This window comes from Lachancea thermotolerans (assembly GCF_000142805.1).
Source record: "Lachancea thermotolerans CBS 6340 chromosome E complete sequence".
Taxonomy (NCBI): domain Eukaryota; kingdom Fungi; phylum Ascomycota; class Saccharomycetes; order Saccharomycetales; family Saccharomycetaceae; genus Lachancea; species Lachancea thermotolerans.
In genome coordinates, this window is record NC_013081.1 from 762,549 (window position 1) to 784,014 (window position 21,466).

Below are 21,466 nucleotides of genomic sequence, written 5' to 3' on the forward strand. Positions count from 1 at the left end.
TACAATTACATGGGGCTAGCCCGAAGAAATTGTAATTGGTAGATCCCCCAAATTAACACTCGAGAAAACAAGCCGTAATATGTCGCAAAAAAACATTCTCGGTTCGTAATAGTGACTACATTTATTGTGCACCACGACCAGATAGCTTAGGGCGTACAAACTTACGGGCAAGCAATCAGCAGCAAGTCACATTAGGGACACAGGAGGCATTTGTAGGCACCAAAGTGTTGGCCTAAGTTCTCCAAGCATCTTGTATGAAATCCGTGGTGGCAGCTAAACACAACAAATGCTTGACTTCCTTGCTTTTCGGGATTAGACATCGACTTGTCTGCGTGGACAGCCCCCACTTCCCATTCAGTGAATACAGTGCTTGAGATCCCGACACCCCAGATTTTCTTGCCGCAAATTTCGCAGTCATTGTACTTAATGGACCAGCCGTTCTGTAAAATTTCGTCATACTGGTTGATGACTGAGGAGGAAGACCTGTTCAGGATTTGGAGAATTTTATGCAATATGTGCTCTTCAACCTCAAAGGAATTCAGCACACTCTCAAACAACGGTGCAAGCTCTTGAACTTTGGATAAAATAACCTCTTGGCTTTCTAGTGTTTCCGTCAAGACGCTGCCAATGAGGCGTTTAGTATCTCTATCTGTATCAAATGCTGTCAATTTAGACAGGCTTTCCAAAACCCGCTGGATCATGAGGGCGTAGGCCTCACTTTGACCTCGGTTGAGAGAACCATAATGTGTTAAAAGAAAAATTAGAAACTTTGTCCAGCAGACTTTTGATTCTTCCCTTCCTGCCATGAGACACGTTTCAATCGCAAAATCCCCATAAGCACTGAATTGATCATCAATTCTCCCACAGGCCTTGTTAATGCTCTTGCGACCTAAGAAACGCACTATACTTTCGATGACCCCCTCGAAGTCATTCATTCTGCGCTGGATCACAACAGAGCCCTGCATGTTCGCATGCTCTTGTAAAATTTCATACGCCTTTTGACACTGCACCGAGCTTAAAGAAGCTTCCGTTAATACTCGACATAGCTCATCGCTGTAATTGAGATCGCATAATAATACCACATACTGGCAAAATAATTCAAAGTTAAGGGATTGGAGGGCGGAAGCGAACTGGAAGTACTTACGTAGGTACGAGTACTGGATTTGCTGATCATGGACATCAAGAATGTTGTTATGAAGGTCAGTATCATATTCATCGAAAACCTCGATAACAGTCGACACGTCCTGCTCAATGATAGTTTTGAAATTCGCCTTGATAGCCCCATAGAGTGACTGTTTCTTAGCTTTGTCATGAAGGGAATTTTCGAGGCCGAACTTCAGGATGTCCAGCAAAGAGTTGGCACATACGTCGGCTTGGTCCGAGTTAGCACAAAGTTCCAACATATGAGCAAACGCGCCTTGATGCTTGTAGATGAGAAAGAGAGGCCGGTGGAATCTCTTCTTTTTCAAGGATGGAATAAATTTCCTAACCTCAATCGAGTCATAAATCGCAAACAATGACTCGAGACTTCTTTGAGCATCTTCAAACAGAGAAGAAGAATACTCGGAGCATAAAATCAGAACAAGATCTAAGAGAACATGATTTGATAACCTGATAAATTGTGGATACTTTGGTAAGTTTCGCGTAATAAAAATAGCAATAGAAACCCTCTCATCCAGTAGCGAACTCTCCTTGATTTTGTCAAGCAGCAAATCAATCACAAACTGTCTGCTAACGCGAAGTCTAAATTCGTTTTCATTTTGTGGGAATATGTGTGGGATGCTATCATCATCAAAAAAAGAGTCCTCAAGTATTTCATGGAGCATAGCAAGGCATCTGCAGCAGTTCTTCTTAAGCAGCAGGTCCATGTAAGGGAACACAGGTTCGTTGACATGCTTCTCCATTGTGTAAAGTTTTGTTCCTGAGTTTGGCGGCCAGTCCACAATAGCACCATTAAAGAGTAAGAAGCACATTTGAAGCTTCAGGTCGAAAGCGAGTGAAGGCGGAAAGATTTGTACACCAATAGGGAACTCTCTGCCAGTCATAATGAAGGAAACGTAGTTGAAGAGAAGCTGGTCAGGGACAACTGTATCGCTTGGTATCAATTGACATTTGTCCGTTTGATTCGATAGCTTGAGCAGAAGATCAACCAACGGCGAGATGCAGTCGCGTGATGAAGAGATCCACAGATATATTATCTCGCTGGCAAGTCCGAGCTTCTGGCAAACTTTGACTGCCAAATTAATGTCAAGTGAGCTTGTATCTAGTTTAAGGACCAGATCTGCAACGGTATTTGCAGACTTTTGTTTTGAAGAATATTTTAGCAGCTCTCTTGACACAGAGGGCGTTAAAATGCGGATTTCCTCTCGGAGCACAAGCTTTAGGATCACTTCCAAGAATCTTGGCTGAAAAGGTTTAGCAACAAGTTCCAAAACTTGCTCGATGAAAACACTAGACTCTTTTTCATCCTCAAACACTAACGCGAATGTTGCCAAGATTGTCATAATGAGGTCTATAAACGCACCGGGTTTAACGTCTTGATCATTGTGAACTAGAAAATGGCGAACGCTTGCGATGGATAGGTTCCGAAGAGGTTGAGCCAATTGTTTTCGCCGTAGCGCTAAGCTCTTCTGTAATCCTAAAACATCAGTTGGTAAATTTTCAGTGACAAGGAAGTAAGCAACACTTTTGAGTGCGCTCAAGAACGCTTGCTTCTGAACAAATCTAAGCACGATGTCGGACCACGATAGGAATGAGCCAATCTGTGGACAGTAGCTCGATAACACGAAAACTTGCTTCTCAAAGCATGCAAAGCCTGTTTCGGAAGGATTGAGCACATTGATAGGCTGGAAATCGACGGTCTCAAAAACAGATAAATCTTGTCGTGAACTGAACATTATAAACTTCTTTGACTCAGTAAGGACCGCAATTGAATCTTCCGTGAGCCATTCCACATTTTTCAACATTTCCTGACCATGCCATTCTGCATGTAAATCAGTTTCTAGCTTGGAACTGGGGAGGCAGCGCTTGAAACGCATCAATCCCAAAGTTTTGCCCTTTATATAGCAAAGCTTTGTGCCACATGCGCTCCAGGTAGTCTGAGCATGACGATAGGAGCCTATTGGGGTTTCTTCATGAAAGCAAACTTCTGAGTTCGTCTGAGATATGAGTGAGATATGAGTGTGTGAAAGTAACGCCATTGGCTGAATATCCGAGAAGGCGAGTTCAAAAGAGCCCGGATACGTAGCAGTTGCAAATGCTTCATTTGGTTTCAATCGCAGCGTTAGTATATCGGTTGTGTTATATGCAAGTTGCCATATATGGTTCCTGAACGCGCTATGGCACGATATAGACCCGCTGTTATCGCTGACAATAATTGCAGTATGTCGTTCAGACATGAAACCAAGGCCAGTAACTTCGTGTGGTCTGTGGTCAGGAATGTGCAGGATTGGATGGAGTTCGCGAGGGCTCCTGTTTGTGCCATCGCTCCGGCTTTTGCCGTTCAAATTCCAAATCACTACATCGCCCGATTGCAAGCCTGCTGCGATATGTGTGCCATCAACAGACGCACAAATCCGAGTGATCTTGGATACAGGGCAATCATCACCTGGAGCCAGCACTACCTGCAAGAACTGTTTGTGACTGAAAATAGCCACATTCCCCCGAGAGGTGCCAATTGCGACATATGACAGTGCGGGATACACGACTGTTGGGCATCCAAAAGGGGTCAAAAGAGGATATATTTTCTCTAGTGGCGACCAAAGAACAGGAGTAATGTTGTACTTGTTAAAATCTTCAAAAAGGTTGAACGCGTTCAACAAATCATTTTCGTTTGGCTCATAACTCAGGCCATCCCGATTGACTAAGCCCTGTGCTCTAGTTTCTAAAAAACTACAGTCTTTTCTCGGCTTAACATCCATGAAAGCCCCCTTTAGCTAAGTTGTTTAAGTTGGGTTGATCAACTTAGTCAATGATATAGTTCAGTTTTTAAAAAGGAAGACATATTAGAGGTAAATTACTCGGCGTGATAGAAAACTTGAGAGGCTAACTTACTACACATCAAATGATAGGTATTAAAGGACAAAGAATAACACACACTAAACAAATGAGGTCCTCGCTCACAATTTTGACATAGCAGCAATGTCGGTGGACTGGACGTGGTCTTCGTCCTCCTCAATAGCCACCTGCAAGTCTTCCAAAGAGACCTTAGCGTCTTCAACAACCAGGTTGATTTGCAGCTTCTTGATACCGAAACCAAGTGGAATCCACTGGTGAGCACCCCAGACCAAACCGTCCATCTCAATGGACTTGACGCCGGCGAGCATCTCCTCCAAGTCGGTTTCGTCGTCCCATGGCTTAACGTCCAAGGTAACGATGGATTTGGCGGCAGGCTTTGGCTTGGCGGCCTTCTTGGCGTTGTATTCAGCCAATCTCTTGGCCTTCAACTTCTCAGCCTCCTCGTCGACCTCTTCGTCGGAGGAGCCGAACAAGTCAACATCGTCGTCATCATCCTCGGCTTCAGCTGGGGCAGCTGGGGCCTTGGCAGCTGGCAAGGAATCGAACTGACCAGACTTAACAGCGATGTGGTTGAACCATCTGGCGAAGTCTGGGTAAGCCTGTTGGAAAGCCTTGTAGACAGAGACGTCAGCTTGAGAGGCAGAGGTACTGTGTTTTGTTAGTATTGGGAGCAATGAAAGCTTTACGGCTTGTGAATTGCGCGCGATCTCGGGCGGTGCAATTGCATGCATGCTGTCAGACTCCAAGTGTCAGTGTTGTATAATGAAATACTTCTTCTTTGTCACTCATATCGGGGGTCTTACTTCCCGTCATAAACACGGACCAAAGATTATGATCATCATTCTCGGAGAACCCTAACAGCATTGTGCATTACGCAAGAAACCCCAGCCATCCTCAAAAATACGGCGATCGCAATCCACCCTAAGTAACCAAACTCGGCCATTTTGCACTAAAGCTAAATGCAAGCTTGAACATACCCCTCAATGTAGGATTTGTCAGCCAAGAAGGTGTTCAATTCCTTCAAAGTTTCAATCTTGGAGAAGTCGGTGAAAGACATTTTGTGATCTGGTTTCGATGTATCTATAGCATTTTGAGATGAAGAGGAGAGGACATTAAAAATTTTTTTTAAGTTTAGAGGGAGACTAGCTACTATTCTTCGAAAAATTTTCATTAAATACATCAAGCTGCACGGCGCACGCCATGTCTATTCGAACGAGAATCGTAGTATCACAGTTAGGGCTGAGGCAATGGCCAACTAATCATTGTTAGGGGGCCGAGCTAAAATTCATGCAAGACACAAGAAGGGCTCACTGGGGAGGACGGTTTACACCAGTTCATGGGCGATATAATGCCCGTTGCTAGTGGAATCTGAAGTCTTATAGGAGAAGGGGGCAAGTTGCTCGGTTTCTGGCTGTTGATATCTGTCGCTGCCAGCCCACTTATGTGATTATCAGAGCATTTTGTTATTGATTACTAGAACACCGTTAAGCGCCGTATTCGTCAAGTTTCCAGCTACTCAGTTTTGTTTATGTCATGAAGTGTTCAGAACCGTAATCATAATCTACGTTTATTTTTTTGAGCTTAGAGTTGTAATAGATGTATACAAATAGCAGAACGATTAAGCTTACTTCTAGCTGAGCATGTCCCAGCAGCTACTGCCCCAGGCTTTTCTCACAAACTTTCATAATCGTATTCGAAACGAGAATGTTCCTTTTTTTATTACAGCACAGCCCTCCAGAGGTCACAAGCGAGCAAAAGTTGTAAATTACGCCGAGTTCGAAACGGACCTGCTTGAGGAGTTTGTCGAGGACGATGCGAAAGACTTGAACGGGAAGGAGGAGGAAAATGGTAAGCCCATGGTCAGTGCAGAAGATCTCGCCAATGAGAATGCTCTTCCTGACCTTGATTCACAAGATGACCCTACGAATATCCTGAAATATCCAAGAATTAGAGAAACGTTTCTTCAGAGCCGAATTGCAACCCCATATAAAGTTTCCATTGCTCCGCAAGATGTTGCTCAGCCAATGCCCATTATAATTCCAATTAGGTTGAATGTCGAGCATAATGGTCACAAGATAATAGACTTTTTTACATGGAATCTCAATGACCACTCGCTAACCCCAGAACAATTCGCGGCAATCTACTGTCAAGACCTAGATTTTCCTGTGACATCCGTCGTCCACAGTCAAATAAGTTCTTCTATTAGCGAGCAGCTCCAGGAGTACTCAACACTCGCTTCAGTTACTGTCCCAGACTTGCACGTCATTATCAACCTGACATGCAACTTAGATTCTAAAATGTATGAAGACAACTTCGAATGGGACCTCAATGATCAGAATCTAACACCGGAGCAGTTTGCGAACTCCGTAGTCCAGGATCTGGGCCTGACACGTGAATTCGCTCCTGCTATAGCACATGCCCTGCACGAGTCTCTCTTGCGAGTAAAAAAGGACTGGCTTGAAGGACACATAAGCCCTGATCAAGTCGCGAATGGCGCAGCTTTTGGTTACCTTTCAGGCATTAGGTTAGATGTTGATGCCCTAGGGGTGTCATGGTGCCCGAAGGTTGAGGTCCTCTCTCAGTGGGAAATTGAGAAGCGAGAAATAGAGAAGGAGAGAAATTTGAGGCGACTCAAGAGAGAAAGTGCTAAGGTTGAGGACAGATCATCGCGTAGGAGTCGTAAAAGAAGGGTAGATGATTTGGAAACTACGTTAAGACTTTGAGGCGGATTAGGAATAGACATATATCTCATCACGCGAGCGGCTACGGGTGCTACTTTACGAAAGAAAAATATATCGAGTAACAATAAATACACAAATTCTAACCCTTGTGACAATGTCCGAACAGTTGATGGCTGAATATCTCAGTCGAGGACTGCTAACGAATGCTTTTAGTTTCTTGGAGTTCAAGAACATATGTCAAAGGGCCGGCATAGTGTTCGATGATAGGACGGCATTATTAATCTATCCACATCTTCAGTCACTTGATAAAGAAGAACTTGATGGTTTGGAGGCCAACATCGGGGATTTTTTTCAGCGGGCACGAATTCTGTCTAAGGCAAGCCTCGAGTCAAAACAGCTGCAAAGTTCAGTTTCTATCGAAAGCCTTGTGTCTTCCTTGTATGCGGCAGACGGGCTTCTTGATCTAAAGCTCTCTGAACTTGACGCGACAATCAGCCACCACGTACATGCGCTGGATCAGTTAGATGCAAAAACAAATGAGCTGCAGTCCTCTGGTAACATAGAATCTGCATTAAGGCGCTTAACAATTTTGCTAGACGAAGCAGAAAAAGCTGGCGGTTAGCAGCACACATTGCTCTCGATTTGAGCAGCTGGGTACTCATCTCCTATCCATCGGAAGGCTTCATACTTGGAGTTCAAAGAGTGGTTGTTGTGCATGCAGTACCCGTCTCCACTCTCACTCTCTAAACAACCTGTTTTGTTCATTGGTGTCAAGTAAATGCACCTTTTTATACGAGAATGAATCAGCGCCATGGAGCACATTGAGCACGGCTCATGCGTTGTGTACACGTCAAAGTCCAGACATAAGTATGTTTCACTTTCGCCTTTGTTAGTGTGATCTTGCTTTTTTTGGTGCTCGAGCTCTGCGACAGACCGTATGCCGCGCATAATGCTGTGGTCGAGGGGGGAGCAGACATGTCTATGGTCGGAGACAAAAATCACCTCGTTGTTTTTAGGATTAACAAAGGCCGATACTACAGCCGCTTGTTTGCCACTAGCCTGCTCTGCCAGAGACAATTCACTTATTTGTTTAAGTGTGGCCTCAATAAAGTTCATGTCAAAAACGTAGCTGTTAAGAATTTGATCATTAGGATTCCCTCTCCATACGAGCGGCCAATATAAATTAGACCATTCCATACTCAATGACTTGGTTGGCGGGCCATTTTGAGGTACAACAGATGAGCCCTTAACATTCTGGAAGCTGAAAGGCGCCTCTTGCATGAAATGCATAAAATCATCTTTTTCCTTAATCATAAAATGCGAGCAGACGATCACGGTCAGGCACTCGTTGTTCTCATCACATTTTTTTATTCTTTTAATGTGCTGGAACGTGACAGGTTCCATCTTTTGAACACTCTGTCTAATGAAATCGACAAAGCTTCTGCTTTCCCCTATCTTTATATCGACCGTCCAAACATTAACCAACTTCGGCTCATTTATGTTAGCACGGTCTCTAATTTGCCAAAGTTTCTCCTCGATTATGCCCTCCTGATAGTTTATTCTCAGCGGGTTCTGCTTCTTTTTAACCATGGCCGTTTTTTATTTATTAAATGAAATGGCGGAAGGTAATTGAGAAGTTTTCGAATATGTAATGGCAAGTTAATAGTGATAAAAATTAAATGTTCATTATTACCACCTACTCATGAAAACCTTGTGCGAGTTTATATGGCGGAGTGCAGAATCAAGCAATGACCCCCAATTATCAAAACATATTTCCGAAATTTGGGAAAAGACAGATGAGTCCTTTAGAGAGGCGACCTTACACTATTTTGTGACAGCGAACTGTAAGTGTTGGGACGTCCCCTCCATACCAACCAATGATCAGTCATCCGTTGTAGACCAGTGTGTTGCTTTCCTTGTTCGAAAGAAAGTCTTCAACAATGTGATAACTTTTGGGTATAGGGCTGCTGACCATTCTCAAGTTGCTTCACTCCTGCACTGTCAGTCAACAAACCTAAATGTTACAAGGCTCAAACGCGGTATATGGAAAACCGTCTATGGTGTTTTGGGAAATAAGAGATTTGTTGAGCTAATGATCAACCACTCTATCTTCGAGTTTGGCGGTACCGCTTATACTCAAATTTTGGGTATAGTTCCTAGGGAACAAGAAAAGCTTGGATCAGCGCAATGCCGTTCATCTAATAAGGCCCCTGAATACCTTGACAGTACTTTATACCTTTACAAAAACAAGGGAAATTACTCGCCTTCTAAAGCAATACCGTGTTCACCCGAAGCCCTTTGGGACCAGATGTTTCAAATTGACTGGAAGGACTTTGAACTGTCGCATCATTCGCAGCTTGCTGGAGTTCGGCAACTTTTAGGTCAAATCATTAAAAACCATCAAAAGATTAAATATCACCATATTCTCAACAACATATGCCCCAGAACTGATATGCAAGATGATCCTAATAATAACCTGTGCCAGACGGACATAAAGCTTGTCTCAAGGTTTCTTGTGGTTATATTCGAAAAAACATTTCCGCTCATGTTTTTTGGATCACGGTACAACAGGTCCAAAATCCTTTCCAAAATCCGACCTCTGCTCAAATTAAAGCTGCACGGGCGAATGCCATTTTCGATAATCACAGAAGGATTCAGAACCTCAGACGTTGTCTGGCTAGGCAAATGCTCAAAAACGGATCCAAGAGCCGCTCTTCTGCTACAAGATTTGATTACACAGCTAGTTGAGTGGGTTTTTAGACGATTTATCCCGTCGGTTATAAGTTCTGTTTTTCACTGCTGCGAAGTTTCTGCGACAAGGGAGATTGTCTTTTTCAGATTTGACGTTTGGAAGGCCATGGCAGATCCTTTCTTGTGCGCATATGTCAGGGACAACCTAAAAAAAAAGAGTGAATGCTGTTGCCACGAAGCTGCATGGAAAATGAACCACGGCTGTCTACGGCTTGTTCCTAAGAAAAAAAAAAAGCAGTTTAGAGTCATCTTCGTCCCTCTAAGGGGCTGCAAGACGGAGAAAATTGCCCAGCACGAAGAATTTATTCGAAAGACCATCAAACCTGCTATTTGTGTCTTACAGTTCTTAGCAAGTGAGACAAGTCCCCTGGCGAAAAAATTGTCCTCTCCCTCAGATATTCCAAGCTCAATTTGTCTTTTCAAGGAAACACTAAAAAAAACATATGGTTGCGTGCCAAAACTGTACTTTATCAAGTTTGACATAGAATCATGTTATGATTCAATACCCGCATGTAAAGCTGTCAAAGTCCTCGAAAAGCGCCTAGCCAATCACTCCGAATTTTTCATTCGTTCCCAGTCTTATTTCGATCCGGTCAAAAGAACATTGAAGCGCTTCTCAACTATAAATGCACAGTCCACTCCGTGTGAAGGCGGAGTAGCTATTGACAAAGTTCAGACTGTACATTTCACTAAACATGAGATTTTAACTATAATCAAGAGCGAAATTGAAAAGTCAGCAATAATACACGAGGGGGAATGTTACACGCGAAAAAAGGGTATCTTTCAGGGCACTTCATTATCTGCCGCCATTGTTGACTTATTTTACAGCGATTTGATGGAGAACGAGACGGTATTTTCCAAGAGAAATCGTTCTGAAAGCCTTGTTCTTAGATTAGCTGATGACTTTCTGGTAATATCAATCAGTAAAAGCTATATTGAAAGCGTGGAGCGTACGGTCTGTGCAGGCTTTCAGGAATATAATGCCTATTCTAACCAAGATAAGATATTGACACACGCTTCACCTAGAAGAAATGAGTATGTGCGGTTCTGTGCCATGGATTTGAATTTACAGAGTCTAGAAGTCCTTAAACATACTGAAACCTTGAGTACGACGTGCGCGTTTTCAAGTTCTACAAGAACTTTATACCACAATTTGAGCAGTAACTTTAAAAAAGTTTTATCAAATGACCTCATAGACCCTAATTTGAATTCTTCAGACACAATACTGAAACAAGTTTTTTTCGCTTGCATCAATGTTGCAGAGTCATTCTGCCTTTCCTACGTCGGTAACCCTGCCCCTCTTCACGGATTTATAGGCTTCATTAGAAAGCTTGCAGAGATAGCAGAAGTTTCTTGTGAACGTGCCTTTCCAAATCAAGGGATTTCTTCCGACGCAAGAAAAGCTGTCTTTTCTGTCTTCGTAAATTTTCTGAAAGACAAAAATATGAATGTTCAAAATACATCTCGCGCAATCCAGGCCCTATTGCAACTCACCAAAACCATAAATTCGAAATAAGGAAAAGTAATACTGCCTAGAAGTTTGAGGGCCGAAACGTAGCTCTAATATTATCCTCATCTTTTTGGCGACGAAGCTTTTCTATTTCGTCAATGCCCCCAGATTTTTTGAAATTATTGTTAACGACAAAACTTCCAAGTTCGTCTTCGAACGCACTGTTGTCTCTGTAGCCTTTTTCTCTCATTCTGAGCTTTTCTGCCTTTTCAATGGCTTCTAATCTTTCTTCATGGTCTGGGTGCAGAGATTGCACTTCGCTCAAGACCGCTTCCCGAAGCTGGTTAAATGTGCCTGGCTTAGCTATCGGAAGAATTGGATTGTGATTTTTCTTCGGGTTTTTCTCCTTTTCCTCACAACACATCTTGACCAGGCCAAATGTTTCGCGAACCTTTTCAAGGTCTTCTTTAAAATCTAATGCAAGTTCTTCCTGTAGTGTGAGAAACTGTTGCTCTTCACAAACCTTCTCAAGTTCACTTTCCCAGATTTTTTTCCAATTGGGTTTCTCTATCGACAAGTATTCCTGCATTCTATCAAGGTTCGCTTGTGCCTCTTCAAGTTCTGTCCTAACACCATCGAGCTTTTTCCTTGAAGGCTTCGAGCCTCTCACTGCAACGTCTTTTCTCAAGGCCTCAATGACATCTTGTAAGTCATCAACTTTTCCGAGCAAGTTGTCTGAAACTTCAGATAGTTTCATATGACTCTTTTCCATGTAGACTCTGTTAGTAGTTGTAGAGGAATTGAACGAGAGGCTCTTGAACTTTGCTACTTTTTCTAAAATGTTTGTCACATTCTCTTCAAGGCTCTTCTGCTTTGCGTTGTGTATTTGATTTAGAATGGAAAGCTGACGCCTAATATCCTCGATTTCAGCAGAAGAACATGAACTGCTTTTTCGTTGGGAACTAGAAAGGCTTGCAGAATGAGGTTCTGAATTTCGAAGGCTCTGAATTTCGGCAAAAATCGCGGCTTGGTGATTTTTCAGCCCCTTTTCGAACTCTTCGCATAGTCTATCAAAACTCATAGTGGCCGTCGAGCATTTTGAGTTTTCTATTGACTGAAGCGAGAGTACAGAGCCGTCCTTGATTTTATCAAGCTGACTCGCTTCTAGCTCATAATATTCCTTATAGGCCGGCTCTTTAATGTATATTTCAGGAAAATTACTGGACCCCGGCGTGTAAGTAAACCTTTCGACAAACAAAAGTCTCAGGGAAGTGAATGATGTTGGGAGATCTAAAGTGCACTTTTTAACTTTTCCGTCAAGCTTTAGAAACACATTGACCAGTCTATTTTCGGGTTCCTGCGGTGTTGGTTGTACACTATTGAGCAACGCGGGCTCATTGTCATTTTTTTCTACCATTGAATATGAGCCTTCTGCTTCCTTTGAGCTCCCTTCAATGGAGTGTGGCGGAGTTACCATTGCTGCTGCTTCGCTTGCTGATTGATGTGTTAATTTTGCAATGTGATAGGCCGAGAATCGCTTGGAGGCCCTACGCTGAAGTGTATCGCTATTTTTTAACTGTGCTAATGCGGCGTTTGGCTCTTCTGCCGTTCTTGAATTGCTTATTGAGAGCTGCTTTTCAAGTTTGTGTGGGGTGCTGGTAGCCGCTGGGGACCTGTGCGGCGAAGCGCATGCAGAAGATGAGGCAGATCTGTCAACTTCCCTGTTCGACGGCGTAGTGCGGCCTGAAACGACACTGACGGCGGAACTCGATCTCGAATTCCTTGAAGAAAGTGACTGATTGGTTTGACGCATCCCTTTCAGCATGCTCTGCTTGACTTTAAGCTTTTCTAACAATGTCACAACGATCTCTCTTATTCTCGGCAAGTACTTGTCCAGGGTCTTCTCAGAAGGTTGCTCACGAAGGGCGACCTCCAAAACCTGTCTCAAGTTTGAAGGAACGTCCCCCAAGTCTGAGACTTCCAAGCCCGCGTGAGAAAACTGCTTTGTTAGCAGCTTGAAGTCATTTCCAAGCTGTACGTATGCATCAGATACATTACGTTCATTTGCTAGACCCTTTGACCAATGGGTTAAACTTTGAAGTAAATGCTTTGTAGACATGAGAAGCTTAGTGACGCTTGTTTCAACACTTGAAGACCCTTTAGGGGACTTCATAGTGGGGTGCGCCGAAGGCCTAGTAGCCGCCTGGTTTGGAACTCCCGAGGCTGCCGACATTAACCTTTTTTCTGTGTTGTTATGCCTAGTCCCAGTTACACATAACAAGATCATCGTTAAATGTTTTTGACAAATATTGATATCTAATGCATTACAAAGAGTATGGATGAGGACACCAACCTCACATATATAGCAGACTCTGAGGCTGAACCAGATGAATATCTTTTGTGGAAACCGGCGAGGCCAATTAATTATGGAGAAGATGGCCAGATAGATCAGCACAACAATGATAGCGGTCCTATGCCGGAGCCATTGGCATTTCAACAAACAGAGGGAAGCGATGCCCGGTATCAGTCACCAATTCAGAGGGTTAGATCGCTCAGAAAGAGGACTGCGATCCAAAAGAAGCCCTATAGTCTAGATAGAATAAAGCACAGACACCTGCTTAGGGGTTTTGGGATTTCCAACGAAGATGAACTCCCCTCTTCTTTACAAGACCATAGAGACCTGCAATACAATGACGAAGCATCACAAGGTGGTTACTTTATGAATGATGATAAATCTGAAACGGAATGTCAAAATGTTGAGAGCTTCGAAGTGATCTCAAGTGAGCATCAAAGGTTCAACAGCAACAGCAATGGTGTGGTTACCAGCGAGGCGCAAAGCAGGCTCAAGGAAGAAAGAATCCCTGAAAACTCAGCTGTCAAAACGGCTACGCCTGCAAACCACAGCATAATCTACAGGGGGCGCCAAGTGAACGTGAATTCAGGCTTTCGAGGTATTCTTCCCAAAGTTGCGTGGACCAAAGCGCTTAACGATTCGAGGCAGTCAAAGAGACAACTACCAAAGCAAGAACGAAGGAGCGGGAAGGGTGTTGCGAAACGCAAGAAGCAAAAAGTGAATCAAAGACAAGATGATAGCCTATTTGGTGACCTCTTTATAGCGGATGACAATTTCTCAGCCGAAGATAACTTACCCCACAATATTGTAGATTTATCAGACTCACCGGAAGAAAAACCCGAGCTCATTAGCAAATACCTAGACTCAAGGTACAGTGAAGCGTACGCCTTTGACGATCTCTCCGAACCTGACGTGGAGGGTCCTGATAACTTTGGTGGACTTGATGGACCAAGTACAATTTCAGCGGACTCAAAACGCTCAAAGCGCTCAAAACGCCCAAGGCAACCAAGTACTTCGAAATTGGATAAGTCTGGCGATATATTGCAGAGGGAATCGACATATAGTGTTTCCAGTGGAGACTCTAGTAGCGCAGAGGAGTGGGATGACCACACCATTGACACAATGCTTAGGGCACGGACAAGAAAAACCGGTGGAAGTACGAAAGCTGCAAAGTCACAAAGGGTTAAACGGCCATACGAAATTGTAGCAAACCGACGCATAACGTATCGTCGGTCTGGCACAATGACCGCCAATCCTCAGCATAACGAAAGCCATTACAGCATAGAAAATGGAAAGCCTGGCGCCTTCCCCAAATACAGAAGGCCTCCTCACCAAAAACTAATAGAGTTTCCAGGGAAAGCAAAAATATCAAGAAGACCCGAGGAGCTGGATTGGTACCGAGAACAACACGCTATCAGTTCGACATATCCATCATGGCAAAAAAATTCTGCATCCAAATCTACGTTATCGAGCGGAAATCAGAACCTTAATTCTCTTGTTTCGCGAGCCGGTAAGCTCTTCTTCGAAACTGCCATTGAGCAAGAAAGCGATAGATTTACTCTAGTTCCAAGTTCAAAGAAAAAAAGTAGTACAATCAACCTGGAGGCAGCTCATTCACCTAAGAATCCGGACAACAAGCCCAATTCAGATGTGCAAGTCTTTGACGCTATCATTTTCGATAGTTTAATTCACCCTCCAGATACCATTCATTTTACTCTCTCAGAAAAGGCATTCAAAATATCAAGATTCGATACAAATTTTGAAAACAGCTTGAGCGAAGTCTTCAATCACCTCATTGAAGTTGGTGCAATAGATACAGAAGTTACTATTATGAATTCCTCCTTAGTGGCTGTATTGTACCACCTTAACAAACCCGGCCTCTGGGAGCTCGTCAATGAATTCCACAACAAGTTTAGATCAAAAGTTAATCTCTTGCGAAGCCGAGCCAAAGCGATCCACTTCTACCAGATATCTGTATGTCAAGTGATGCTCTTAGAAATCGCTGGATACTCCAGTGTTTCACGGTTATTGGCATCCGAAGTGACAAAGAAGATCATCGATCACACTGTGTCTTTTTTTAGGCTACTTTCCAAGTGCTACAATCTAGTAGCCAATTCTAATCTAATGGAGCAGTGTTACATTCTGTTGGCCAAGGTGGTGGAAAAAACCTTGCTTAAATCGGAACTGTGGGATAAGCTTCGAAACACCCTATTCCCTCCAAAAGTCGCTCTTATTTTAGTCAAGTACTTTCCAACAAGAGAAACATTTTGGGAAATTGTGGAGCTGGGGCACACTTTTGAAAGCGTAGTGGATTGGTTCAAATTCGTTCACTTTTCTGTGGGAGCCTGCGGCTGGGAGATCAGCCACAGGTTAATCTTGGTCATTTATAACTTCTTCAAAACTCGGAAGTTTCAAGACTTTGAGGAGGAGGAGGATAGATGGTCAGAGTATCCAATTTTCTCGCAAAATGAGCTGAAGCAGTCACGCAGGACAGCGTTCAATAGCTTTTTGGGGCTATTGGCCTCTGTGCGCCTTCCTATGAAGATAATCGAGAGGATCACCCCTTTGGGACAAATTATATCACTGCAATCACCAGGACTCTTAGCGAATAGAATAAATTTGCTTTTAGTTCTTGCAGATCAGGCTCCAACAAGTTTTGAGATCAAACTCGAAGACCTCTGTTATCCGTACTTGCACGAAAATTCTGCAGATCCCGTTTCTCCCGTAATGCTAGATTTAATTTTGAAAGGATTCATTTCAATATTGCAGATTAATTCAAAGAAGAACCTGCCTCTCCGAGCAAGGTTCATATCTTTAATATGGCAAAGTGTGCTCAAACGGCATGAAGCAAGAATAGAAAAAGCTTGGCTTAATTTTTTGCGTAGCCTTTGCTCCATATTTTACAAGCTCAAAAAGTCAGAATCTGTTATTTTGAAGGCGCTGCACCCAATCTTGATGTCAACCTTGCCCAACAAAAAGAATCAAAGAGACGGCGTCGGATTGATTAAATTGTTTGAAGATAACTTACAAAAATTAGAACCCGCATGGGTGGCTAGGAACTTGCATCAAATACTTGCTAGTTCAGCAGGCGATTCCGAGCGCATTTTTTCCTTTTACTTCAACATTACAGAGTATCTAGCATCCAGGAAAGTTATTACATGGTGGTCGGTGCTAAAATACAACAACTTCAACCATTCAGACGACTACAAATTGCTCTTTTATACAAGAGCGATTGAAAAGTGTGATGATTCGACATTCCTCCAAATTAGACATGTATTGTTTCAGACGGTCACTGATCTTCTATTACAGCGGTCTGACGTCCCTTTCATCAAATTTATAAGATCAATCTCTAAAAGAGATAGATTGTTCAAGATAAATCCCGAACTTCCTTTTACCGCAAGTCACCTAGAGATTATAACCAAGGTCTTGACAGGATTTAAAAGGTCTAACGACCGCATCGTGTTGAAAGTGGTAATTTGTAAACTGAAAGAACTTTTGCTCGGGCACCCCGAGAAAAAGCCATTAATTTCTGAAGTTACAAAATTCTTGAACAAGGAATACGTTGATTTGGTCAAAAATGATCCTGATTTCCTGTTCTTGAAAAACCAGTTCAATATTTCAGATGAAGAGACACAAAAAAGCATTTTCCGAGAAGCTTTATCTATGCGGAAGGATGATATCGAAAGGTCACTACATATTGAGCGAGAAATTTTGAGGATAGGGTCTCGGGGACAAAATTTGGAACACTTTCTAGGGATGCTTGAATCTTCTATGGGAACAGGGCTGTACGTGAACGACTTTCTTTTTCTCAGTCAATTGCTTGAGGCAAACGCGTTTTCCGAAGGCTTGGAAAGGACTAGCACGCAATGGTTTGTCCTTTCAAACTTGATATTGATGATCAACAACATTTTAAAACAAAACTTTTGTCAGGTCTCTTCAGAGGACTTTTTTGGTCTTTATCATCTTCACTACTGGATTTGCAGGGCCTTTAGCTTAAAGGAGTTCGAGCTTGACGCGATATCAGACAAATCAGTCTTTTTAAGAGAAGCGTGTGTCCTGCAAACTCGAACGCTTTTAATGTCTTCTGGATTTTTAGAGCACAACAGCTTGTTATCTTTGAGTGAAGAGTTCTTGACCAAACCTCGACCGACACGTTTCGAGCCGAAAGCTGCTCTTACCGGCCCTGTGCACTCGTTGCTGAAAGAATACGGGCCTTTCATTATGTCATTAGCACCTTCACGGGAAGATATACAAGCATTTCAGGGTGATGTTGCCACACAGTTATCAAAACTGTCGTTCTTGGTGAAGTCTAAGGTCTCAAGGGGGTAGAAAGGAATAGTTTTATAACTTCATAGGGCTTAGTCACCGCATCTCATTTAATATCATATTCAGCATTTACTTTACCCGGGTTTCGCTTAACATTGTCGCAACATTCCAAGTCCTCTTTTATTATCTTGTGTGCGTTTATGGCTTCCGTATATCTTTTTCGGCCTCCAGTTTGTCCAACTGCTTTTTTAAGTCAAGCAGGTTTGTTATCCGACTAAGCAACATTTCATGACGATTTATGACTTCCATGGTAGGCATAGCAGGCCGGGTTGGCAAACCTAATTCTTGCAACGTAGCTGCAACCTTACTTTGGGTCGCTGCTTTAAAAGTAGAAATTTTAGACGACCTCAAGAAAGCTCCTGGAGGCAACTTCTCGCCATGGCATTGTACGCCCAGAGATTTTCTTTCTTCTGCAGTAAAGTTCTGCAAAAGTTGTTCCGCATACTCACTATCAGCTTTTCGCTTAACAGCTATCTGCATTTCTTGCTTTTGTTTTTTTGTTTTCTTAACTTGGTTTTGAATATGAGAATTACTGCTTTTGAGCTCCTGAAGGTGCTGCATGTGCTGTTTCTGCTGAGCGAACTGCTGTTGCTGTTTCATCCATGGATTCTCAGGAACGACTTGATCATGCTTTCGCTTCCTGCTTTTATCTGAAAGAAGACTGTTATAAAGTTGTGTCATTCCCTGTGACGTTAAGAATTGAGATACTGGTTTGTCAGAATTAGGGGAGTCCAGCAAGCGCAGAAGCGTTTCCCTTTCGCTAAGGGTTTTTTTGGCTGCCATTTCAAATTTCTTTGATTCAACTATCAAAGCTTCTTCTTCAGCAATCTCGGCAGCGGATCTGGAAAGCAGTCTCTGCAAGTACCGTTTCCGCTCCAGCTCTTTTTCTTTAGAGAAGTTCAAAGACGCAACTAGAGGATTGGCTGGCTCTTTGGCAAGAAAGTAGCGGTGGCATACGGTGTAAAATGCGTCCTTCAAATCTTCTAATGTTCCAAAAAGCTTTCCCTCATATCGGTCCTGAATGATGAACCACCGCAAGTCATATTTTCGACACAAGTCAAATAAATGTTGAACTTCTTCGTAGTCCCACTCTTTCAAAGGGTTTGACCCAGGTGTCGTGTATCCCATGAAACTCAAGTATTCTTCTTCAGAAAAAGCAGGAATTGTAAGCTTGGTATTATATTTACTGAAAGAGCTTTTCTGGGGTTGCTGCTCAACCAGTTCTTTTGACCCTTTTACCCAGTGAAGCAGTTTCACAGATGGTTTGACTTCATACTCGGCGAGCGTCCAAGGTGATGGTTTCGCAATGGCCCTCAGCTTGTCTTTAAACTTGCTCCCTTTTTGGACAGCTACGGGAGGTGTATTATCTCCCAGTAAGTTGTAGAGCTCTCGCTGAATACCTGTTACTTGAGGCTTGGGAGTACGGCTCGGTACTGGTGTCCCAGCAGAAGAACCAGGATTGCTAGTTCTTGGGTTCTGGATATTGAGAACATCAAAGATGTCTGAGGATGCCATCTGGTACTATTAATGCGCCTGCAGGAATATTAACATAAATATTTCAATTGTTGTTCAATTTACTTGTTAATAATTGTTTAGTACAGAACGATGTTCGTGGCAGCTGCTCTTCCTGAATTAATGCAGAGGGCTATCAAAAGATACCCACAAACACCCTTCATTAGTCCTCAATATGTTCAAAATCAAAATAAGAGCGCCTGAAGGTCTTGGCAGCGGCCAGCCTCAGACTTTTGAGTCCTCTTGGGGCATTTTAGACCACGCCATCGATGCGATATACGATAACCAGGTCAATACACTCTCATTCGAGCTGTTATACCATACTGTGTATAGCATGGTGCTAAGGAAGCAGGGCAATGAGCTCTATTCTAATTTACGAAAGGCTGTTGAAGAGAAACTTTTCAAGGCAAGGGGCGCAATCGCAGGTCCCGACCCCGAACTATTGTGCGACTTTCTGCGTGTGTGGGAGAAGCAGTGCGACTGTCTGCGCCTAGTGAGTGACTTTACAATGTATTTGGACAGGGTTTACTGCAAGGAGAATCGGGTACCTTATGTATATGACCTGGGTCTTGAATTATTTCGAGACACTATTATGTTTCCTCTTAAAAGAGAAATTCATGATCTTTTGATACAGCAAATAAACGAGGCACGACTAGGGGGACCACACATTGATTTCGAACAGCTCAAAAAGGTTGTTGACGTGATGGAAACACTGCGAGATGTTGACGATACTTACTTTGTTCATGAGTTCGAGCCTTTTCTAATCCGAGAGACCGAATGTTTCTATCGCAATTTCGCGAGGAACAACATTGGCAACGCGGTTTTATACATTCAAAAGATCAAGACCCAGTTGGATATTGAGAGCGGCCTTGATTGCCAATTTTTGAACAAAGACACCTCGGCAAAAATCTTGAAGGTCGCTGAGGAAATTGTCATTGCTGAGAACACATCCTTTGTGTTGAGCGACGGGCTTCCGCAGATATTGACAGAAAGGGACTACTCAACTCTGAAGCTGCTTTTTCAATTGTATCACAACCCAAAGGACAAAAGTGGACTTCTAAAACATATGTCTCAATGTATGATAAAGGAGGCTATGTTGATCGAAGAGGATAATACCCTCAAGAAAAAAGGACAGGTAGCTGTAAAATGGACTACTGAAGTTATGCAGCTCAAGGAAAGTTTTGAAAAGGTTTTTGCAACGATTGGAGAGGACAGCGCAAACATCTACAATACTATTAATGAATCCTTTTCAACCTTCTTGAATCAAAATGGCAAAAAGACTGCAGAGTACTTGGCAATTTACATTGATTCATTTCTTAGGTCTTCGGCCACAACAGACAATATTGACCAAAAGTGGCTAGAAAATACTGTTTCAATGTTTAAACTGCTTCGAGAAAAAGATGTTTTTGAGAAGGTATACAAGCAGCAGCTATCAAAAAGACTTCTCCAGCAACGTTCGTGTCTCAAAACTGAGAAACTGGTAATCACTAAGATGAAGGAAGAAATGGGCATTGCGTTTACATCAAAGTTGGAAGGCATGTTTAAAGACATTATTGTATCACAAGGTTACAAAGCCAAGTTCGAGCAGTCCTATGGCTCTCCTTTTGACTTCGAGGTCAATGTGCTGACTCCCCCTTGTTGGCCTTTCCAGTTAACGGCTCTTGAACCAGAAGCAGAGCTTCCCCCAACGCTAGAGCGCTTGAAACTGGACTTCGAAAACTTCTACATCAAAAACCATTCTGGTCGCTCCTTGAGATGGGCTTATCACTTGGGCTCAATGGAGATTGGATTCCATTTTTCAAAGAGCTATCATGAAATTACCATGCCTGTATACGCAGCATTGATTTTTGCGCTATTTGAGAACCAGGAAGAGCTTACAGCGGAGGAAATTGGCGACCTAACAAAAATACCTGATCACGAACTCTTAAGACACCTTCTCACTATATCTGTTGCCCCCAAAACAAGGCTTTTAAAAAAGCAGCCTTTCAATAAAACTGTACTTCCAACCGACCGGTTCCAGGTCAACCATGCTTTCCAAGCACCGACAGTTAAAGTCAAAGTACTTGCGGTTTTGCCAAAATCCGATGCCAATGTACACCACAACACACGAATCGATGAAAGCATGCAAGATTTGTTGAAAGAGCGTAAAGGCTGCATTGATGCTGCCATTGTTAGAGCCCTCAAGTCTCTCAAAGCGGCAAGTTCTCAGTCGCTTTATGAGTGTGTTGAAAGCGATTTGTCAAATCGCTTCACTGTAACAGCCACACTTTTTGACGAGAGTATTGAGAGGCTAATTGAAAGAGAATACATTCAGCGAGACCCCGATGATCCTTCGCTTTGCCGATATTTACCGTAAAGAGCCATTCAGAAGCGTCA

The 21,466-nt window shown here is 42.9% G+C and overlaps 9 protein-coding genes and 1 non-coding gene across 10 annotated transcripts; 4 read left to right on the top strand and 6 right to left on the bottom strand.

Moving 5' to 3' along the window:
• Window positions 1-191: 191 nt before the first annotated feature.
• Window positions 192-3,920, bottom strand: VPS8 (CORVET complex membrane-binding subunit VPS8; the record flags this gene model as incomplete). The annotated part of the gene is made up of 1 exon (XM_002553794.1): window positions 192-3,920. One exon carries the CDS (start codon window positions 3,918-3,920, stop codon window positions 192-194), a length of 3,729 nt encoding a protein of 1,242 aa, XP_002553840.1.
• A 198-nt stretch (window positions 3,921-4,118) lies between these two features.
• On the bottom strand, window positions 4,119-5,074 carry EFB1 (translation elongation factor 1 subunit beta; the record flags this gene model as incomplete). The annotated part of the gene is made up of 2 exons (XM_002553795.1): window positions 4,119-4,665; window positions 4,995-5,074. 2 exons carry the CDS (start codon window positions 5,072-5,074, stop codon window positions 4,119-4,121), a joined length of 627 nt encoding a protein of 208 aa, XP_002553841.1.
• On the bottom strand, window positions 4,758-4,867 carry SNR18. The gene has a single exon (XR_002432198.1). It is a non-coding gene; the product is annotated as a snR18 (small nucleolar RNA).
• Window positions 5,075-5,657: 583 nt separating the features above from the next.
• On the top strand, window positions 5,658-6,740 carry SFH1 (Sfh1p; the record flags this gene model as incomplete). The annotated part of the gene is made up of 1 exon (XM_002553796.1): window positions 5,658-6,740. One exon carries the CDS (start codon window positions 5,658-5,660, stop codon window positions 6,738-6,740), a length of 1,083 nt encoding a protein of 360 aa, XP_002553842.1.
• A 576-nt stretch (window positions 6,741-7,316) lies between these two features.
• On the bottom strand, window positions 7,317-8,288 carry TAD3 (Tad3p; the record flags this gene model as incomplete). The annotated part of the gene is made up of 1 exon (XM_002553797.1): window positions 7,317-8,288. One exon carries the CDS (start codon window positions 8,286-8,288, stop codon window positions 7,317-7,319), a length of 972 nt encoding a protein of 323 aa, XP_002553843.1.
• A 112-nt stretch (window positions 8,289-8,400) lies between these two features.
• EST2 (telomerase reverse transcriptase) lies at window positions 8,401-10,965 on the top strand (the record flags this gene model as incomplete). Its single annotated transcript, XM_002553798.1, has 1 exon — window positions 8,401-10,965. The coding sequence occupies one exon, from the start codon at window positions 8,401-8,403 to the stop codon at window positions 10,963-10,965; it is 2,565 nt and encodes an 854-aa protein (XP_002553844.1).
• A 16-nt stretch (window positions 10,966-10,981) lies between these two features.
• Window positions 10,982-13,186, bottom strand: BUD6 (formin-mediated actin nucleation enhancer; the record flags this gene model as incomplete). The annotated part of the gene is made up of 1 exon (XM_002553799.1): window positions 10,982-13,186. The coding sequence occupies one exon, from the start codon at window positions 13,184-13,186 to the stop codon at window positions 10,982-10,984; it is 2,205 nt and encodes a 734-aa protein (XP_002553845.1).
• A 48-nt stretch (window positions 13,187-13,234) lies between these two features.
• MMS22 (Mms22p) lies at window positions 13,235-17,581 on the top strand (the record flags this gene model as incomplete). The annotated part of the gene is made up of 1 exon (XM_002553800.1): window positions 13,235-17,581. The coding sequence occupies one exon, from the start codon at window positions 13,235-13,237 to the stop codon at window positions 17,579-17,581; it is 4,347 nt and encodes a 1,448-aa protein (XP_002553846.1).
• Window positions 17,582-17,716: 135 nt separating this feature from the next.
• Window positions 17,717-19,093, bottom strand: SWC4 (Swc4p; the record flags this gene model as incomplete). Its single annotated transcript, XM_002553801.1, has 1 exon — window positions 17,717-19,093. The coding sequence occupies one exon, from the start codon at window positions 19,091-19,093 to the stop codon at window positions 17,717-17,719; it is 1,377 nt and encodes a 458-aa protein (XP_002553847.1).
• Window positions 19,094-19,265: 172 nt separating this feature from the next.
• Window positions 19,266-21,446, top strand: CUL3 (cullin CUL3; the record flags this gene model as incomplete). The annotated part of the gene is made up of 1 exon (XM_002553802.1): window positions 19,266-21,446. One exon carries the CDS (start codon window positions 19,266-19,268, stop codon window positions 21,444-21,446), a length of 2,181 nt encoding a protein of 726 aa, XP_002553848.1.
• Between the last annotated feature and the right edge of the window lie 20 nt (window positions 21,447-21,466).